The following is an 18204-nucleotide window of genomic DNA, read 5'->3' on the forward strand; positions in this document are numbered from 1 at the left end:
AGACCGGTCACGCGGCTCCCCAGCCCGCCCCAGGGACCCTAACCCTCCCAGGCTCCGCCCCCTCCCCAACCCACTCCTCCTTGGCCACTCCCAGGACCCCTGCCCCGCCCCCCGGAGACCCCGCCCCCGCAATTGGTCCCTATTCGGCTTCAGGATCGCGGCCACACCCCCCGGGACCCTGACCCAGCCCAGATCTCTCCAGGGACCCCAGTCCCGCCCCCAGCCCACAGGTCAGGGAGCTCGACAGGCCCTGAGCACTCGCCCGGCCGCTGCCTGTGAGGAAGATGCCACCTCTGTGCCGCCGTCCGGGCCACCGAGTCCTTCTCCTCCTACTGGCCCTGCTATTGCCCTCATCACCCCCGGCCTGCGCTCCCGCGCCCCCGGGCCCCGCCGCCGCACTGCTCCAGGCTCTCGGATTGCCCGACGTGCCCCGGGGCGCCCCCAGATCCCGGCCCGTACCCCCTGTCATGTGGCGCCTGTTCCGCCGCCGGGACCACCGGGAGGCCAGGGCGGACCCGCGGAGGATGCCCCCGGGCGCCACCTTGCTGCCGTGCCACGTGGAGGAGCTGGGGGTCGCCGGAAACATCGTGCGCCACGTCCTGGACCGCGGTGAGTGGGGTCTGCGCTGGCGGCATGGGTCTGGGAGGCCAAAGAGCCCTGAGGATACCCACCCATCCCGTCCAGCCCGCAAGCAACCTGGGCTTCAGTACTCCATGCGGTCCTGGGCGTGGACACCTGTGGGGACAGGGGATGGGGGACAGCGAAGGGAGCGGTCCGAAAGCCAGGCTCTTCTACTCTGACCCGGGCCCCCTGGCTTGCAGCTGAAGCCCTGCCCCCACTCCATCGCAGCCCCTCTGCCGCTTCACACCACTTGATGCCTTCCTGCTGATGCCACCCCGCCCCAGCATCGGTTCCCCTGGCCCCAGGCGGGCTTTCGTTCATCCCCCACTCGCCGATCTCCACTCCACCCCACCCCCCGCCCGCCCCCTGTCTGCCTAAGTCCCCAACCGCGGGCAGACCCCAAATGGGTAGGGCCTCTTCCTCGCAAGTGATGCCCTGCCCCCACCCCCTGGCTCTTCACACCACTTGACTCCTTCTAACAGACGGTGCGCCCCCATCTCCAGACGCTCACCTTTCTCTGCAGTCCCCAACCCAGACCCCCCTCGAGGGCCAGCCAGCACCGAGAGGGGACCCAGCGCCAGCCAAGCCCTCTCCCTTTCTTCTCAGGAGCGGCCGCCCGCCCCCCGGAACCCTCCTCAGCTGTAGGGCAGTGCCCTGAGTGGACCGTCGTCTTCGACCTGTCGGCCGTGGAACCAGCCGAGCGCCCGAGCCAGGCCCGCCTGGAGCTGCGCTTCGCGGCTGCGGAGGCGACAGTGGGGACGACTGGCAGCTGGGAACTGAGCGTGGCGCCGGCGGGAGCGGGCCTCGGGCCGGTGGGGCTCCGCCAGGTGGTGCCCACGCTGGGGCTGCCGGTGCGTGCCGAGCTGCTGGGCTCCATCTGGGCCCGCAATGCCTCGGCGCCCCGCAGCCTCCGCCTGACGCTGGCGCTGCGTCACCGGACCCCCGCGGCCTGCGCGCGCCTGGCCGAGGCCTCGCTGCTGCTGGTTACCCTCGACCAGCGCCTGTGCCACCCCCTGGCCCGGCCGCGGCGCGAGGCCGAGCCCCCAGTGGGCGGCGGCTCCGGGGGCGCGTGTCGCGCACGGCGGCTCTATGTGAGCTTCCGCGAGGTGGGCTGGCACCGCTGGGTCATCGCGCCTCGCGGCTTCCTGGCCAACTATTGCCAGGGCAAGTGCGCGCTGCCCGCGGTGTTGTCTGAACCCGGCGGGACTCCTGCGCTCAACCACGCGGTGCTGCGCACGCTCATGCACGCGGCCGCCCCTGGCACCTCCGGCCTGCCCTGCTGCGTGCCCGCGCGCTTGTCGCCCATCTCCGTGCTCTTCTTCGACAACAGTGACAACGTAGTGCTACGGCACTACGAGGACATGGTGGTGGATGAGTGCGGCTGTCGCTGACGGGGGCGGGCAGGCTGGGGTGGGGGCAACAATAAACACTACGTGGTCCGCTCTGCTGGCTCCTCTGGTCTTATTACGTGGCCAGGATGGGGGGTGGGGAATGCTGGCAGCCATTGACCATCACCATTGACCACGAAGGTAATGGGTGGGGGTTCCCAACAGTGATGCCACCAGACAAACCGCCCCAGAGCCCAACATCTAACGAGTCTGAAACCTAGGAACCGCTGGGCGCAGGCCCAGGCCTCCTTTTTCAAGCCCTGTCTCAGCTTTGTCATCAAGGTGGCTCTGAACCCCACATCCCCAACCAGCCAGACCCCCAGGACAAGTGCTCTGCCACACACCCCTGCAGTTACCCAACCACAGTGTGAAAGCAAGAGATGTTTATTAAGATTTTATTGGTGACAAAAGAGCTTAAAACAAATTGACCAAAAACCAAAAGTTACATTGCCTTGGTACAGATGTTTTTCTAATTTGGGGAACTTATAGTAACTGCTGCTAAGAAGGTGGAGAAAAAAAGCAAACAGCACAAAGCAGAGGCAAAGCATTCCAAGGAACAAAACAGGGTGGGTGGGTGTGTCACCCATGGGGACGGCGCACGAGGGGTCACAGCAGAAACCTATCCAAACTATGCAGCTACCAAAAGAAGTGGGGACCGAAGGCCCTGCAGCAAAGGTGATGAGGCCTGCCACAGAAGGCGGCCTGCGTCCCCCTCCCTCCTGTGTGCCAGAGGAAGGGGGCCTGCGTCTCCCTCTCTCCCGTGTGCCAGCTGGAGGCTGTGGGATAAGGCACACTGGGAGGGGGATGGTGGGGTCAGGGGCACCAGGGCCTGGACAGGCAGGGTTAGGGTTAGATGGTCCCCAACCAGGACCGGCCAGGGAGGCTAATACCCCATGGTGTGCGAAGAGCTGGGCGTGGGGGGGGGCCTCTGCCAGCAACAATAACTTCAAGTTGCAGTTCAGACCCAGGCAGAGGCCCCGTGTAACGCCTGATGTGACAAACTCTTTCAAGCCCTTTAGCACAGAACCAACTTATTTTGGAAACTTACTCCCTTCTCCCCCCACAAACGACCCTACCTCATCGAAGCTGTGCCCGCGTGTAGAGCGGCTCCAAACTAGTAGGGCAGGTGGGGAACAAGGTGGGGGTGGGGGGCGTTCAGTGAATCCAACTGGCCTCAGGGGTGGTGGCGGCCTCCCTGGGAACGGGTACAGGTCCTCCTGACTGCCGCCTTTCACCAAATCCTCAGGAAGGACCCCGGGGAAGAAGCAACTGGCTGGGGAACAGCCACCTTCCTGCCTTCTGGCCTCATGGCCAGTCCTGCCGGAAGCCCCTCCTGTGGGGCCAAGTCCACGGTGCACGGGAAGCTCTCTGCTTCTTGGGAGTCCAGCAGAGACCTCGGAGCTGCCTGCCCGGCCCAGGACTGTGCTACCTCACTGCCCTGATGCGCTGGGAGAAGCTGCTGGAAGCTAAAAACTGAAAAAAATCCTCCTCCCATCACAGGTGTTGATTCTAATCTTGAGTTGTGTTGGCATGTTTATACTTCGTTTCTGGAAGCTTGTCGCATCTCCCAGGTCCACCACTAAGATTTGAGAGACAAACTCAGGAAAGTATATTTTTCAGTACTCCTTAGAAAGAATTTTTAAAAAACAAACAGAAAAACACAAACCACCATATTTTCTTGAAATGAAAACCCTCCTAGAACGCAGGCAGCATGAGCGCAGCGGTATCAGAGCCGGTGTGGACAGAACCCACACTCTGCGGGGCTCTCCCGGCACGGCCGCCACTGCAAGCAGCCTGCTCAGCACAGAAACGCGAAGTTTTTTCCTGCTAAAACGTAGTCCCCTTTCAGTAAAAGAGAAAAGAAAGAACAGAACAGAGGAAAGGGCTACTCTGAGATGAGGGTCTTCCTCCCTCCGCCCCGGTCGCAGACCCAGGTGTGGACGCGGCGGGCGAGCTGGGCCCCTCGCGCGCGGGGCTGGCGGGGCTCGCTGGCGGGCGGTCCTCCGTGGCCGCCCCGCCTCCCGCTCTCCCTTCCGGTCTCCGTGCCGCCGCGCGCCAGCAGAGGGCGCTCGCTCTGCCTCGGGCTCCTCTCCCTCTCCTGTTGCTCGCAGTGGTGCTTCAGTTTTAGCAGTGGAAAACAGGTATCCATTTATTTTTATTTTTTATTACCCAGAATAAGATGCTGATGGACTAAGCCACATAGCTTAGCTCTTCCGCTGCCACCTGCCAGGGAGAGAGGGAGGGCAAGAGGCTTCAGAACAGGCGGAAGCCAGGGCAGCTCCCCGTTCCACCTGGCTCCATTCCAGGGGCTGCTGGGGAGCCCAGACCACAGACTTCCCACCCGGAGAGTCGCGGCTGCTGGGCCTGTGCAATCAACAGCCCGCCCCTGCTCCCGCGGCCCCTGGTCACGGGCGGGGGGGACGGACGCGCAGGCCCAAGGTCTCTCTCACGCCACTCTGGCCTTGTTGCGGGCAGACCACCCTCGTCAGGGTGAGGGGACCCTCTGCCTCCTGGCTGCCCACCAGAAACAGCGCTAAGACCCTCTGGATAAGACTGCGGCAGAGGAGCGTGTGAAGCTCACACCCCCACACACAGCAGAGGCACAGGGGGCCCAGAGCCACAGGCGCGGACTCGAGACGCCCACACCTCCTCCAGAGGCCAGCTTACCTTCTAGTACTGGGACAGCCCCGTCACTCCACCGTGCTGGTACGCCCGCTCCCCCTGGTATGTGGAGTCTTGCGACAGCGCCACATCGATCTGTGACTTAAACTCATCTCCAAGGTAGCTGTCCTGTAAGACAAGGGTGGAGAGATGAGCCCTGAGCAAGGAGGCGCACTCATCCTCCCAGTCTTGAGAACCTGCTCGGTGTCCAACCCGTCACCAGCCCAAGGAATCAGCTGGAAGCTTACCTTGAAGCCCAGTAGCAGGAAACCCATGCTGGTTACCTCACCACCGGAGATGTGCTACCCAGGGCAGTACTGTGTGGGGGGTGCTCTAGACCCACAGCCCCAGCTGAGGTCGTCAGGGGAGAGGGCCCCAGGGCCTGGGTGTGTCAGGGGGGCCCCTGGGCTGGTCCGATGCCTCATGGCTGTGTGCTCACCTGGGACAGCTCTGGCTGGGACAGGCCGGGCTGGCTCATCTGGGAGGGCTGGCTCATGGAGATGTAGCCTTGGGTCAGGGCGCCCTGGGAGAAGGGCTGGGACGCCACATCCTGGCTGGCCTGGCTGTTGGGGAGATTCGTCTGACTGGGCCCAGGAAGCCCAAAGCGGTTCTTCTGGCGTCCCCCACGACCAGTCTTGCCTTTTGGGGTGCCTCGGCCTGAAAGACAGCAGTCCAGGGTTCCCTGAAGGAGGTTCTGAGCCTCAAAGACAAGCAGGCCTGTTCAAACCCAGGATGTGAACAAAGTCCAAGGCCAAGCTGGTTTCCCCATGGGATACCACTCAGTGCTCACCTGCGGCTGGCCCGTTAGCTTGTCCAAAATACCCCGGTGGTGGCATGGGCGGCATGACCAGGTTGAAGGGAATGGGAATGTTCATGGCAGCCACGTGGCTGGGGCCGGCACTGATCATGCCAATCTGGTCGTGGGTCTGGAAATACATGTTCGAGGGCCGGCCTGTAAGACACAACATGAGCGGCAGGCGTCACACTGCTTCCAAAGTCCACTGCCCGCTGGCCTGCCCACAGCGGAAACGTCTGTCTTGTCCTCTCACTGCTGTCTGTCCCAGCGTCTCCTGCTGTGCTCCGACAGCAAAGTCACCTGCTGCAGGATCTCACAACACATCCTCCCCACCCCCGACAGCCTCCTGAGGCCGGTGTCTGGGAATGAACCTTTTCTCCTGGGGGATTCTGAGAACCACTGGCCTATGGGGATACGAAAAACGGAAACCATGCTGCATTTCTGATTTCTTTAAATAGCCCTTTTTAGTGCAAATGTTATATTCATATTAGATCTACCACGCCACCCTGCCACCCCCAACCAAAAGCAAGAAAATGCCTAAGCTTGACAGACCAGTGCATCTCACTGAAGACAAAACCCCCAGGGCAACCTTCGGTAAAGGCAGATCCATGGGGGCCTCAGGGATGGACCCAGGACACCCTCAGCCACACAGGGACTCATCAGATATGACGACAAGATCTGCTGTTAATTAAGAACACAACCCCCAGTCTGAGCCTAAGGACCAGAAGAACACTGAGGCAGGGACAGGGTCTGTAACGATTTCCTGTGGAAGAGGAGGAGCTGGGGTACACCTGCCCTGGAGGGGAATGGCAAGCACGCGGGAGGTCAGAGGCAACTGCGAGACTTGGGCAGGTGGCAAAGAGTACACAGGCGAGGCGCTGGCCCTCCATGACAGCTGGCACAGGGAAGGGTCCCGGGAGGCAGGGATCTGTGGGATGAATGGGAACCGGCTACAGCCTGCCTCAGGCTAGAGGAGGAGCCCCAGGCAGCAGGGCCAGGCTCAGCCTTAGTACACAGAAGCCTCACCCAGCTAAAGACCCAACTCCAAGGTCTGACAGATGGAGCTGAAGCTCAGGGAAGGCAGCACAGCCTGAGGCTGCAGGTGTGATGCTCCCGGAGAGGGAGCTCGGAGGGCAGGCAGGGTGGGGAAAGGGCGTGGAAGCAAACTGACAAGATCTGCTTAGACACTGCTGCGCACACAGCTGCATTATTTTAGAAACATGTGTCTCTAGACATTGCCCGAGACAAACTATGTGATTCCAAGCAAGCGAAGCTGAGAAAGAACTCTCGCTGCCAGGCAGGTTGCTATGGACAGAGGCACGCGGGGTCACTCAGCACTGACAGGGCTGGCAGGTGTGGGCGTGGGAACAGTCAACAAGCGCGGGGCCAGGCGGGCCCCCGCAGAGACTCACCCTGGCTGCTCCGGTCATAGACCGACCCCGGGATGATGGCCTCCCGGGCATCATACATGGCTGTCGTCATGAAGCGGGCTCCCTGCAAAGGGTTTAGGTCAGTGAGGAATTTATCATGCTGACACAAAGAAGGACTTTCCAAACATCTGGTGCCTGGGAGGTGGCCAAGCTGCACACACAGACAACAACCCTGAGGCTTGCCACTCGTGCGCTCTGGGCTTTGCCCACCTGTCCTCGCCTGAGCTGGCCTTTGATGCCAACCATTTCTGTTTCTGAGCTTCACCTCAAGCAGCATCCACTCCTTAAGCCCCAGACCACCATGGGTTTATCAAGCTCCTAGCTGCCTGGGTTTGACTGTGAGCTGCTAGGTGCCACCTGTGAGATGGTATTCCACAAGGGCCAAGAAAAGCAAAGCCTCGAGACGCCTGGCGTGCGGAGCTCTGCAGGGATAGGCTAGCACGCATCGCTCTTGTTCACATACTGACACTCTCAGCCCGCCCTCAGCTCGTACTCGTCACTCACTACCACATGCCCGGCACAGTGGCCTGGGGAGGGGGGGTTCTCAGCAGCGGGCGCTCACTGGGTTGATGGTGTTGACCAGCTTCCTGGGCTTGCTGAACTGCATGAGGCTCTCCCGAAGGTTGTTCAGGGGCCCCTCCACCAGCACCTTCTGCTCCTTGTAGTAGTTCAGCAGGTGGTTCCACAGCGGCTGCTTGGACAGGGCCTTCGGGTTGCCCACGATAATGACCCCGTATCTGCAAGAGGTAGGCCCCAAGAGTTTAGTCAAAGCTACGGTTTTCCAGTAGTCATGTATGGATGTGAGAGCTAGACCATAATAAAGAAGGCTAAGCGCTGAAGATTTGATGCTTTTGAACTGTGGTGCTGGAGAAGACTCTTGAAAGTGCAAGAAGATCAAAACAGTCAATCCTAGAGGAAATCAACCCTGAATATTCATTGGAAAGACGGATGCTAAAGCTCCAATACTTTGGCCACCTGATGCAAAGAAATGACTCATTTGAAAAGACCCTGAAGCTGGGAAAGATTCAAGGCAGGAGGAGAAGGGAAGACAGAGGATGAGATGGTTGGATGGCATCCCTAACTTGATGGACATGAGTTTGAGCAAGCTCTGGGAGTTGGTGATGGACAGGGAAGCCTAGCATGCTGCAGTCCATGGGGTCAAAGAGTCGGACACGACTGAGCAACTGAACTGAAAGTACAAGATGCCCAGGCAGCTCCCCTGGCACCCTGCCCACCATGCCCGTCTCCTCACCACACAGGAGCACTGAGAGCCACCCTCCACCTCCCTGCCTAGACACCTGGCCTGCCTATGCAGCACCCACTGGGAATGCTGGGGATGGCTGGGTAACTGCAGACCGAGGTGACTTTCACTGGAGCCCATCCTGTAAGCTGCCGACCCTGCGCTTGGGTTTATGTGAGGGCAGGTTTCTGTTGAGCTCAGATGTCAAGACATCTCTGTGGGAAGATGAGCTCAGAGACGAGTCGGCGTCCTGGGCATCAAGTCGCACATGGCCGAGGCAGACTCCACAGCCGCCTCGGGCATTCTGCTGGGCTGGGCACGTACTCGATGCCCAAGCCAAGCTCCAGGGGAGAAGCTTACATTCATCAGCTGTTTCAGGGCTCCCCCTCCTACGCTGGCTACCAAATGAAAACCAAGGTGCCCTCACCGGGGAGGGAACCAGCATGTGAATCTGAGTCCTGCTTGCAGCTGGTACAATGGTGGCTGTTGTCTGGTTTCATGTGGGGTGACACGGGGTCCAGCTGATTCTCTGGGTCCCTCACTATTTCAAAAGTTATATTCCAGAGCTAAACAAGGCAACTGGATAGAAAGCCACCAGGACACAGAAACAAAGACAAGCCACGAGTGAGAGGTTCTTTCCAGACCGCTGCTGGGAGCCCTCTGCCCCGGCACTGCCGAGGCCCCTCTATGTGCCCTGTGCCACAGCCCAAGGTGTGGCTGGGGTGTGAGAACTGACAGGAAGAGAAGCAGGCAGGGAGCAGCTCCCGGGCCAACCCCTCCCGGCACCTTAGAAAGATTCCTATGCAAGAGGGGCCGCCCCGCAAGACTCAGCTCTCCGTACCGTGCTCTGGTCAAGGCCACGTTAAGTCGCCTGGGGTCATTCAAAAATCCAATGCCTTGGTGCTCATTGGCCCGCACACAGGAGAGGATGATAAAGTCCTTCTCACGCCCCTGGAACGCGTCCACACTGGCAATCTCCACCTCCTACAGGGGCAATAATCATGGTCAGCCAACAGGCTTCCTTCAAGGAGCTCTCAGCCCACACAAAATGTGTCAAGATGCGCCATGGGATCCCACAAGTGCGCCTGGGACCAGAAGCCGGCAGAGCCCCGGAGTCCGGCCGTGGGCTCCCAGCGGCCCTGCAGCCGGGCGGGGCGGGAGCCAGCAGAGCGGCGGGCGCACCTGGTAGAGCTTGGTGTGCAGAGAGCCGCTGAACTGCATGTACTGCACCAAGTAGGAGCGCTGGCCCTCGTAGGGCGTGATGATGCCGATCTGGTCCGGCTTGGCGCCCGCCTTCAGCAGCTTCGTGGTGATCTTCTCCACATTTGCAGCCTCCGTCCTAAGAAAGTCAGGCTTTCACTTCCAGGCTCCACCTCTGGGCTCCTGAGACCCCCAAGGCCAGAGGCTGTGGAAGGCTCGGGGCAGCCTCGCCTCCAGCACAACCCTGTGGAGGCCCTGCTTGGCGCACCCAGGGCCAGGCAGCCCAGCATTTACCGAGTCAGGAGGGACAGAAAAGGCTCACGGGGCTCCTAAAGGATCTGCTCAACAGGAAATACACACTGCAAAGGTGAGGCTGGACCTAGGCTGCTGGTTTAAGTGTTTGAACACAACAAGGACAAGGAAAACGAGGACAACTTTCACCACCACGTTAAACAAGACCACAGGTGTGCAGTCACTGAAGCCAGCAGGCCCCACAGACAAGTCTCTGCTTACCTGTTCAGGTAGGAGGTGCCTGAGCTGGCAATCTCCTCTTGGCCCTGGGTCACATAGAAGAACATCGGTTTATCCGGTTGGGGCCACTGAAAGTCAAACCCCTTTTTCACACGATCCGCTGGCATCGTGGAGGAGAAAAAAGAAAAACATCCTGTCAGAGAAGAGAGTGCAGCCGGCCTGGGTGAGCTGAGGCGGAGAGCAGACTGGAGGCCATTCCATCCTGAGCAGAGGCACATAGCAGAGCAGGAAACGGTAGGCTCCAGGCAACTGACCCAGGTCTGTGGGTCCCAGGGGAGGCCACTGGAGGGGGTCCTCTGACCGAAACTCCCAGGAACACTTAGCACTCTACCTGGCCCAAAGCTGGCTTACTCACTGAACAGATCTCACTGTTAGTGTTCTCTGCGGTCTAAGTCTGCCCCAGGGTAAAGACGATATCCTATCTCCTTCCAGAAGGTTTATGATGTACCTTAAGGGACTCATGTGTACCTGCAACTGGCTTTTAACAATGACACTGTTGAGCCACCCGTCTTGTCCCAAACCAGGGCATGTGGACAGGTGGGTCTGCCTCTGGCCTCCATCTCAGGCCCTGTGCCCGGCGTCTCGGGACCGCAGCTGAACGGTAACTCGTCACGTCCCCCAAGTACGAGCTGCTGCCTTCCTCAGCTCTTTATGCTCATCTTAGGCGCTCAGTCCTCTGCAAGGCCTTAGATGCAGAAAATCAGTCTGTCCAATCAGAGAGCCCACCCATTCCTTTGGGAATTTCTGACTGGAGTTACACCTAATCAGATTAATGTAAGAAAACTGGAATTTTTGCACCAAAATAGACTACCATAGATGAAGGAAAAGCCTAAGCTATGAGGACACATGCTAAGATCCCTTTTAAGTCAAACTGAAAATGAGGCAAAGACTCAGTGTTTCAAGTGAGGGCAGTGGCTAGAGCAAGCTCAGGGACCTGAGGCTGGCAAATTTTTAACCACCTGCGAGGAACAGGGCAGGGGCGAGCACACAGTGCCGGCTAATTTCCATGCTGTAGACACGCCCCCCCACCCCACCCCCCCACCCTGCTGGTGGCCACCCCTGGGTGGCAAACAGGCTCATGGCTGGGCTGCAGGGTGTGGGTGAGGCGGGGCTTTCAGGGGCAGGTGCTGGTAACAGACACGGTCACCTAGAGAAAACTCACTAAATCGGACCCTCAGGATCTGGGCATGTCTCTACACTTCCTCAGAGTCCCTTCAGGGGTGCCATGCCCCAGACACTGGCGGTTCAGCACTGGACCATCGCCAGCAGCCTCTATACTGTCGAGCCAGGGCCATGGGGACGGTGCAGCAAGGCCAGCAGGGGTCTGCACCAGTGCTGAGTGCTGGCTTTCCCAACAAGTGTCAGCTGCGTCTCCTACAAGCTCCTCACGACCTGGCCTTCCTAGTCCTACCGCCCGGCAGGCCAGCAGCACCCCAAGTGTCAAGACTGTACCGCACAGCAGCCGTGCGGCCCTAGACGGGCACTCGCACTTTCTGCCTCAGTCTCCTCATCTACAAAGTGGGCTGAGCAAAGCCGATGTAATGGGCCGCTGGCGTTACCAAGACTCTAAGCCAGCAGTTCTCAAACGAACGCTGCTCTCAGAGTGTCTTTACACTCTGCAAGCAGAGCAGTCCAAACAGCTATTATTTCTATGCATTACATCTACTGATATTTATTGTATTTTAAAACCTAAAAATGTAAAATAATTTTAAATTTGTTTAAAGATGAACATATTAACTAAAAACATTTTTTACGAAAAATAATATTTCACTGAAATATATGTTGAGTGAATTTTATCAGCTCACTTCACTCTCCAGCTTGCTTGACTCCTGCCCCCAGTCTCCTGTGAACCCTCGCAGCATGTCAGCATGGACAGGGCTCACAGATGCAAGTGGGTGCAAAAGGGAAGCACGTTTGTTTTCAAATATTTATTTAGCTGTGCTAGTTCTGAGTTGCACACTTGAGATCTCTAGTTGTGGCACATGAACTGTTACTCACAGCATGCGGGATCTTAGTTCCCTGACCAGGGATCGAAGCCAGGCCGCCTGCACTGGGGGCACACAGTCCTAGCCGCTGGACCACCAGGGAAGTCCCAGCAAGCATCTTTTAAGATCTTTCCCACGACTGTGGAATTACCTCAGTTCTATCTGAAAACTGGATGGGAGGCTGCCCTGGAGCTCAGGGACGATGGCCTTTCTACCCTGCCCTGACCTGCATGGCCTCTGACCCCCAGGGACTTGGAAGCACCCTTGCTGCCTGTTGGAATGGGAAGTGCTGCTCACCCTGTCAGGCAGGGCTTCCAAAGGCTGACACATCTGACACATGTCACCACCACAGACCTCATCAGAAAATTTACTCAGCACCTGGAAGACACGGTAAGCTCATACTAGGGGACACGTGTTTTCCAAAATTCTCATTTCGGTGTGAAGTCTCAACTATCACTGGTGATGAATACTGTGAGTTGTTTTCCTTGAAGCCACAGGCCAGCTTTGATCCCTTTGAAGAAACTGCCTGCTAACCGTTCCAGTCTATGTAACCAGTGTGTGAGTCCTGCCTTCTAGAACCTCACACACCTACCAAGTGTCTTCAGAGACCATCCTCTCCCACCCCGCACAGAGTCACAAGCACATGCCTCAGGGACCAGGGAATGGGGCGCTCTTCACTTTGAACTCAGGACGGGGCCTGCCACAGGTGTGTGGTGGAGACGACACACAACAGTCTGGTCACACTGCAAGTGTCAGCACAGCCCGAAGGTGCCTGACACCCCAGGGTTACGGCGGAAGCAGTCTGCTCGTGGGTGTGCACAAGTCTTTGAGACCCCCAGGGCCCAGACCTTGAGAACCACCGACAGAGGAAGGAGTGGGTCGGGGGTTGTCTCTGCCACCCCCCTTCTATGTGTGATGCACCAGTGGTGGGAATCCTCACAGCTGACTCTGCAGATCTTACCAAGATGCGGGCTCCCCCCGTGCCCGTGCCACAAGAATGTCCTGCACTCGAGAGCACACGTCTGCCCACTGCGCCTCCTGGAGGGCCCCTACACACCAACGGTCACCACGGAAGGCCACCTGGGAAGGAAGTGAGACCAGGCACTGTCCCCGGACTCCCGGCACTGGGCCGAGCTTACCTGCAGTAACGCCGTTCTGGAGAGAGCCCTCGTAGAAGATGTTGGATGGGAAGGCGCTGAGTGCGGGGTGCATCCGGTACTGGACTTGGAGGCGAATGGGGCGGATGCCCAGCACCACCAGGCGCTCAAAGAGCGACTGCGACAGCCCGGCCTTGGCCGCCTTCTTGCACATCACCACGGGACCCAGCTGGCAGTGGTCACCCACGAGGATCAGCTGTGATAAGAGGCCCACATCACAGTTCAAACATGGACAGCCCACACGGCCACTCAGGGACTAAGAGGACTGGGGTCCATATTTCCCCCCAACTACACTAATTCAAGCGGCAAGATACTGACCGTGAGTGGGAGAACCGCCCAGCATGCACACGAAACGCGCTCTTAAGAGCCGCCACGCAAGCACCCTGCGCCACGCCCACCCTGGGAAGCCCCCTCAAAGGCCTGCTGGGTGCCCCTGTGTGCTCTGCCAGGGCATGGAGCAGAGCACAGGGCACTGAGGCGGGCTTCCAGCACCAAGCTCCGCACAGGACGGGAACACAAGCGCACGCGCAGTCTCAAACAAGGCCACAAGGGGCTTGCTGTGGCCCACCTGCTTGGCCCCAAGGACTACAGGGACCATGCACTCTGGCTCGGTGGCCTGCGTGCTCTCGTCGATTAGAATGGAGCGGAACTGCATCTTGGCGAGCCTCGGATCTCCTGCGCCCACACACGTGCAGCAGATGACATCTGCGTTCTGGGGAAGAGAGTGCGCCAGGCCTCAGGGCACCTGCGGGTCAAGGTTCCCAGACCCCAAAGGGCAGGCAGGACAACACACAGACACCGCTGGGGCCCACACCCTCCCTGACAGCATCTTCAGTCCAGGCTGTGGCGACACCAACTCTCAAGATCCTAAGTGCTTGGGAGTCACACCTAAAGAAGGCTGTGCTGCCTCAAGACAGCCTCTGAGGGGCAGTGCTGAGCCAGGGAAACCATGCTTTCAGTTGGTCGTCACGGAGAGTGGGAGGCGGTGCTCCGGACCTGCCCCCGCCCCAGGCACAGACCAGGCTCCCAAAATTCCAGCAACAGGGAGGCGGGTAGGGAGTGGGATCTACCTCAAAAAATCGTGCTTTTCAGACAATAAGCTGTCTCTGTGTGACCTCAGAGAAAGCACATGGAGAACGGTATTAAGAGTTCTCTCCACAAATGGAAAAGAACCCACTAAAGGTGCTCACACGGACTCAATGTATCCAAACAGGTCCCCTGGCCCAAGGGAACAAGTGAAACTGGAAGTGTTGCTTAGCTGTGTCCCACTCTTTCCAATCCCATGGACCCTGTCCACAGGATTTCTCAGCCAAGAATACTGGAGTGGGTTGCCATCCTCTCCTCCAGGGGAATCTTCCCGACCAGGGAACAAACCCGGGTCTCCTGCACGGGCAGCACTCTTTACCGTCTGAGCCACCAGGGAAGCCCACAGTGAACAAGTAAAGAAGACAAAAGCCCAAAGCCCAGGCCCGCTCCCGGGCAGCAGGGCGGGTGAGGAGCTCACCATGAGCAGCTCCCTCTCAGCAGTGCGCTTCAGGGCTCTGTAACGCTTCTCGTCTGCCGATGACAGCTCCCCGGTCTCATCCTTCAGCTGCTGCAGCTTCTGGAGCTCGGGCATGCTGCAAATACGGCGTGTGAGCGGGAGGGGGCTGCCACCGGGGCCTGCCCGGGGAGACGAGTGTCGCTTTAAGGTGAGGGACATGACACCCACCTGTCCATGTTCCTGATCTGGTTGTGCAGGGCCAAGAAGGACACTGGGGAGTCTATGGCCTCGCGGCTCTTGGCGCAGAGCCGCACGACTTTCAGCCCAGTCTGGTGGATCTTCTCGGTCAGCTGGTCCACAGCTATGTTGCTCGGAGCACAGACGAGCACGGGCCTTCAATACAATGTGAGCGAACGTCAGTGCTCACCCAGAGAAGAGCCTAATCAGCAAGACCACTGTTTGGATCACAGGTGACAGGGCAGCTGACTCAAGCTCTACGACTAAAGCCAGGAGTGACACGGTGCTGAAGGAGCAACAAGGTAGATGGTCTGGAGCTTCCTGATCTTCACACTGTGTGTGCCTCTCCCCGCTAACTCCTGATTCCAGTGCCATCACTTCCTGACTGCGCCATTAAGACTTTCCAAGCTCCGAGGGGCACACAGGTACAACACAACCGAGGATGAACATACCCTGTGCAAGCTTCCTTGTAAAAAGCAGCCACAAAGGCCAGATCTACTACCATGGCGCAGGAAGCAGCACGCCAGGCACCCTGGGCCCCCCGTTTCCCACCCTGGGCTGTGGAGAGCCGTACCCGTTGCCTTGCCGGGCCAGGTGGTAGACGATGGTGGCTGAGGTCACGGTCTTCCCCGTGCCCGGCGGGCCCTGGATCAGACTCAGCGGTCTCTGAAGCACAGTCTTCACGGCGTAAACCTTCGGATACAAGTGGCCATTAGGGGTGCAAGCAAGGCGGATGGCTGCTGAGCACACAGGCCCTGAGGCCCGGGACCCTCCCACCCCAGGACAGGTGAGAACCTGAGAGTGGTTGAGGTCGGGGAGCCCCTGTGCCGTGAAGCGCTTGGGCAACTGGCACTTGATGATCACATCCTCCACCTCATGGCCGAGCAGCTTGTGGTAGATGTAGCCCGACACAGAGGTCTCGTCCACAGCGAAGGTTTTCAGCGCACTCTGCATTCTGAAGGGGAAGCTCCGGGTCAGCAGCGGGCACATTGGAGCTACCAGGGAGCAGTGGGGAGACGCAGGAGGCAGCAGCCACACCAAGGGCCAGGGCCTGCCAAGCAGACGCAGGCAAGCGGGGGTGGGGAGGGGGCGGACATACCTGTCGAATGAGGTTGACTTCCACACGAAATCCACCTGGAAGTTATGAGTCACCTCCACAGGGGCACCCACACTGCTCCGGAGCTCAATAGCAATCTCATCGCCATAATCTGCACCGCCGAGTTAAGTTTCACCCCTGTCAAAGACTTCATGAGGAGCCCTCACTCAGTCACTGAGGAGACAGCCCCTCCTCTGCACCAGATGCAGAAAACATAGTGAGGGGCCTGTGTTCTCAACGACAGACTCCGGGAGCAAGTCCGAGCCACCGCAGCCAGGGGTGTCTTCCCCAGGAGCCCGGGGGGCACCCAGCAAGGACAGCCAAGCCCAGGGCCCAGGTTCCACAGAGCCCTCGGGCACACAGTTCAGAGCACCCTGGCTTCTGTCTAAGCAGCTATGTATCAGCTAGGACAACTGAAGAGCCTGACGGTTGGAAACAAGCCAGAGTCAAAGGGGCTGGCCCCCTCAGGGCTGCACACACCCTCCCCTGCCTTTGAGGCCCCAAGACTGCTCTCCGTGGTGACCCACACAGGTCAAGCCCGTCGGAGACTGGGGCAGAGGGTGCCTATGCTGGCCCTTCTTTACACAAAGGATACTATCAGGGACCTTGATGACATGGCCGATCCCTTTCCAGAGGGGTGCCAGGTCCCCTTTGTACCGCAGGCATATCTCATCCCCTTGCATGAGCCGCATATCTTACATGGAGAAGACAACAGGAGAGTTGGTGTTTTCACACGCATCACAGACACCACCACCAACAGTTCAAATTCAGGGACACTTTACAAGGGTGAAACTAGGAATTTTATACTACTTAGAGTCACAAATATTTTAAAACTTAAAATCACCTCTTAACCAAATTATGACTAAATCCTCATTACCAGAGTCAGTCTTGGGCAAAGTGAAGTAGGCGATTCTCTTCTTGTTAAGGCCCAGGTCCCACCTGACCGTGATGTTATCTTGAGTCTGAGCACATAAAAAATAAGAGCCCTGTTAGCCCGCAACACAGACACGGGTCTGGGCTCCTCGTGTCTGTTTTCCACAGGCAGGTGCCCCACGGTGAGCGGCACCCGACAGCCTGAAACGCCAACAAGGGCACATCCGGGAGAGAAGGCGTGAGGACCCCAAAACCTGCAGAGGACGACCAGAAGACCCCCCACACGACGTCTGTTCTTGGAGACAGCTGATCTGTGGGCGGCGGGGGGAGAGAAGGAAATTGACGGCTGAGGACATGGCCCATGAGCCTCAGGGCTCCCGATTCCCATGCAGTTTTCGAGGAATGGGCACAGGGGTGTCCTCAGGGTGCTGTCGGCTCCTGGGGTCTGACTCTCCCCGCTGCGGCAAAGGCTACAAACCCAACTGGAAGGAATGTTTGTTGGATTTTAAATCAGACAGCACCCATGTGGATGTCTGGCCGTTGAGTGAGGGGGCCTCTGCCCACAGCCTGTCCTTAATCCGTGGCTCCGTCTCTCAGGAGCTGCACCGTGGCCCAAGTCAGCATCTGCGGTCTGCAGAGAGACCCGCCCTCCCCAGACCTGAGGAGAGAGGCTCTGTTAAAATGAAGAAGCCCTCCTGCACACACACACACACATCACCTGTGACTCCTTCAGCTTCTTGTCGTAGTCAGCCTCCAGCTTGACCAGCGGCCCGAATATGTTCTGGTACTGGTAGGCGTCCTCGTACCGCAGGAGGACGTGCTGCGGCTCCTCGTCCACTCCAGGCTTCTCCAAGTCCTCCAAGGTGGCCGACGGGTTCTCCTAGAGGCAAGGGCCGGGGCCACGTTCTTCCCCGTTCCCACCTCTACTCAAAACGCACTGTCTGCGCGCTCCCCAGTCTCCAGAGGCTCAGCACACACCCACCATCACTCCTCAGGACGAGCAGGGCACCCAGCGGCCGAGCCCCTGTACCAGGAGGCCCACATGGCACACAGGGGTGCACTCCCCAGGAACACAGCCTGACACACTCATCCCACCAGGGCCACCTTCTTCAACAAACACGGAGCCCCTGACATGTGAGAGCGTGTTCCTCCCAGCTGCCACAAAGAGCACTGCATTCCCTGACTGTGTGAAAACAAAGGCAGGCCCATCTCCCAATTTCCTCCTGATCCTACTACACTGCACCAAAAGGAGAAACCCACTCTCTCTGGCAGTAAGTGGGCTGTTTGCATATAAACAAGAACAGTGAGATAACTGCAGCAACCTGAAAATCAAGGTGGAAAGGCTCCTTGCTAGCCAATGCTTCAAAAATATTTTGCCCGGCAGCTGAAGAGAAGATAAATTCACATTTTTTAAATTATATGGGTGCCTAGCCTAATTAAAAATTTCTAGCCTAATTAATTAAAACAGCAATTCGGAGTTCTCAGCTATTCATTAGTTAAGATGCT

The 18204-nt window shown here is 58.5% G+C and overlaps 2 protein-coding genes across 3 annotated transcripts in view; one reads left to right on the forward strand and one right to left on the reverse strand.

Moving 5' to 3' along the window:
• Nucleotides 1–277: 277 nt before the first annotated feature.
• GDF1 (growth differentiation factor 1) lies at nucleotides 278–2065 on the forward strand. The gene is made up of 2 exons (XM_020884517.2): nucleotides 278–609; nucleotides 1228–2065. Exons 1-2 carry the CDS (start codon nucleotides 285–287, stop codon nucleotides 2010–2012), a joined length of 1110 nt encoding a protein of 369 aa, XP_020740176.2. The 5' UTR covers nucleotides 278–284; the 3' UTR covers nucleotides 2013–2065.
• Nucleotides 2066–2377: 312 nt separating this feature from the next.
• UPF1 (UPF1 RNA helicase and ATPase) overlaps nucleotides 2378–18204 on the reverse strand; it is a 33808-nt gene continuing 17981 nt past the window's right edge. The window contains exons 6-24 of one of the 2 annotated variants that reach the window (XM_020884477.2): nucleotides 17417–17578; nucleotides 16670–16787; nucleotides 16421–16519; nucleotides 15829–15937; nucleotides 15525–15684; nucleotides 15304–15422; nucleotides 14721–14885; nucleotides 14514–14628; nucleotides 13578–13721; nucleotides 12992–13205; nucleotides 9850–9967; nucleotides 9319–9475; nucleotides 8978–9120; nucleotides 7459–7633; nucleotides 6879–6960; nucleotides 5461–5622; nucleotides 5110–5327; nucleotides 4677–4799; nucleotides 2378–4232 (exon numbers count right to left, since the gene is read on the reverse strand). In XM_020884477.2, the coding sequence (XP_020740136.1) occupies nucleotides 4680–4799; nucleotides 5110–5327; nucleotides 5461–5622; nucleotides 6879–6960; nucleotides 7459–7633; nucleotides 8978–9120; nucleotides 9319–9475; nucleotides 9850–9967; nucleotides 12992–13205; nucleotides 13578–13721; nucleotides 14514–14628; nucleotides 14721–14885; nucleotides 15304–15422; nucleotides 15525–15684; nucleotides 15829–15937; nucleotides 16421–16519; nucleotides 16670–16787; nucleotides 17417–17578 (2580 nt within the window). In that variant the 3' untranslated portion in view covers nucleotides 2378–4232; nucleotides 4677–4679. The remainder of the gene's footprint in view (nucleotides 4233–4676; nucleotides 4800–5109; nucleotides 5328–5460; nucleotides 5623–6878; nucleotides 6961–7458; nucleotides 7634–8977; nucleotides 9121–9318; nucleotides 9476–9849; nucleotides 9968–12991; nucleotides 13206–13577; nucleotides 13722–14513; nucleotides 14629–14720; nucleotides 14886–15303; nucleotides 15423–15524; nucleotides 15685–15828; nucleotides 15938–16420; nucleotides 16520–16669; nucleotides 16788–17416; nucleotides 17579–18204) is intronic. The other variant, XM_020884478.2, reaches the window with a different exon arrangement.

This window comes from Odocoileus virginianus, chromosome 3, assembly GCF_023699985.2.
Source record: "Odocoileus virginianus isolate 20LAN1187 ecotype Illinois chromosome 3, Ovbor_1.2, whole genome shotgun sequence".
NCBI lineage: Eukaryota > Metazoa > Chordata > Mammalia > Artiodactyla > Cervidae > Odocoileus > Odocoileus virginianus.

Excerpts from the sequence above, each read along its gene's own strand:
- GDF1 (XM_020884517.2), top strand. The coding sequence starts at position 285 with ATGCCACCTCTGTGCCGCCGTCCGGGCCACCGAGTCCTTCTCCTCCTA. Across the intron at positions 610-1,227 it reads GCGCCACGTCCTGGACCGCG|GAGCGGCCGCCCGCCCCCCG; the intron begins GTGAGTGGGGTC and ends CTTTCTTCTCAG.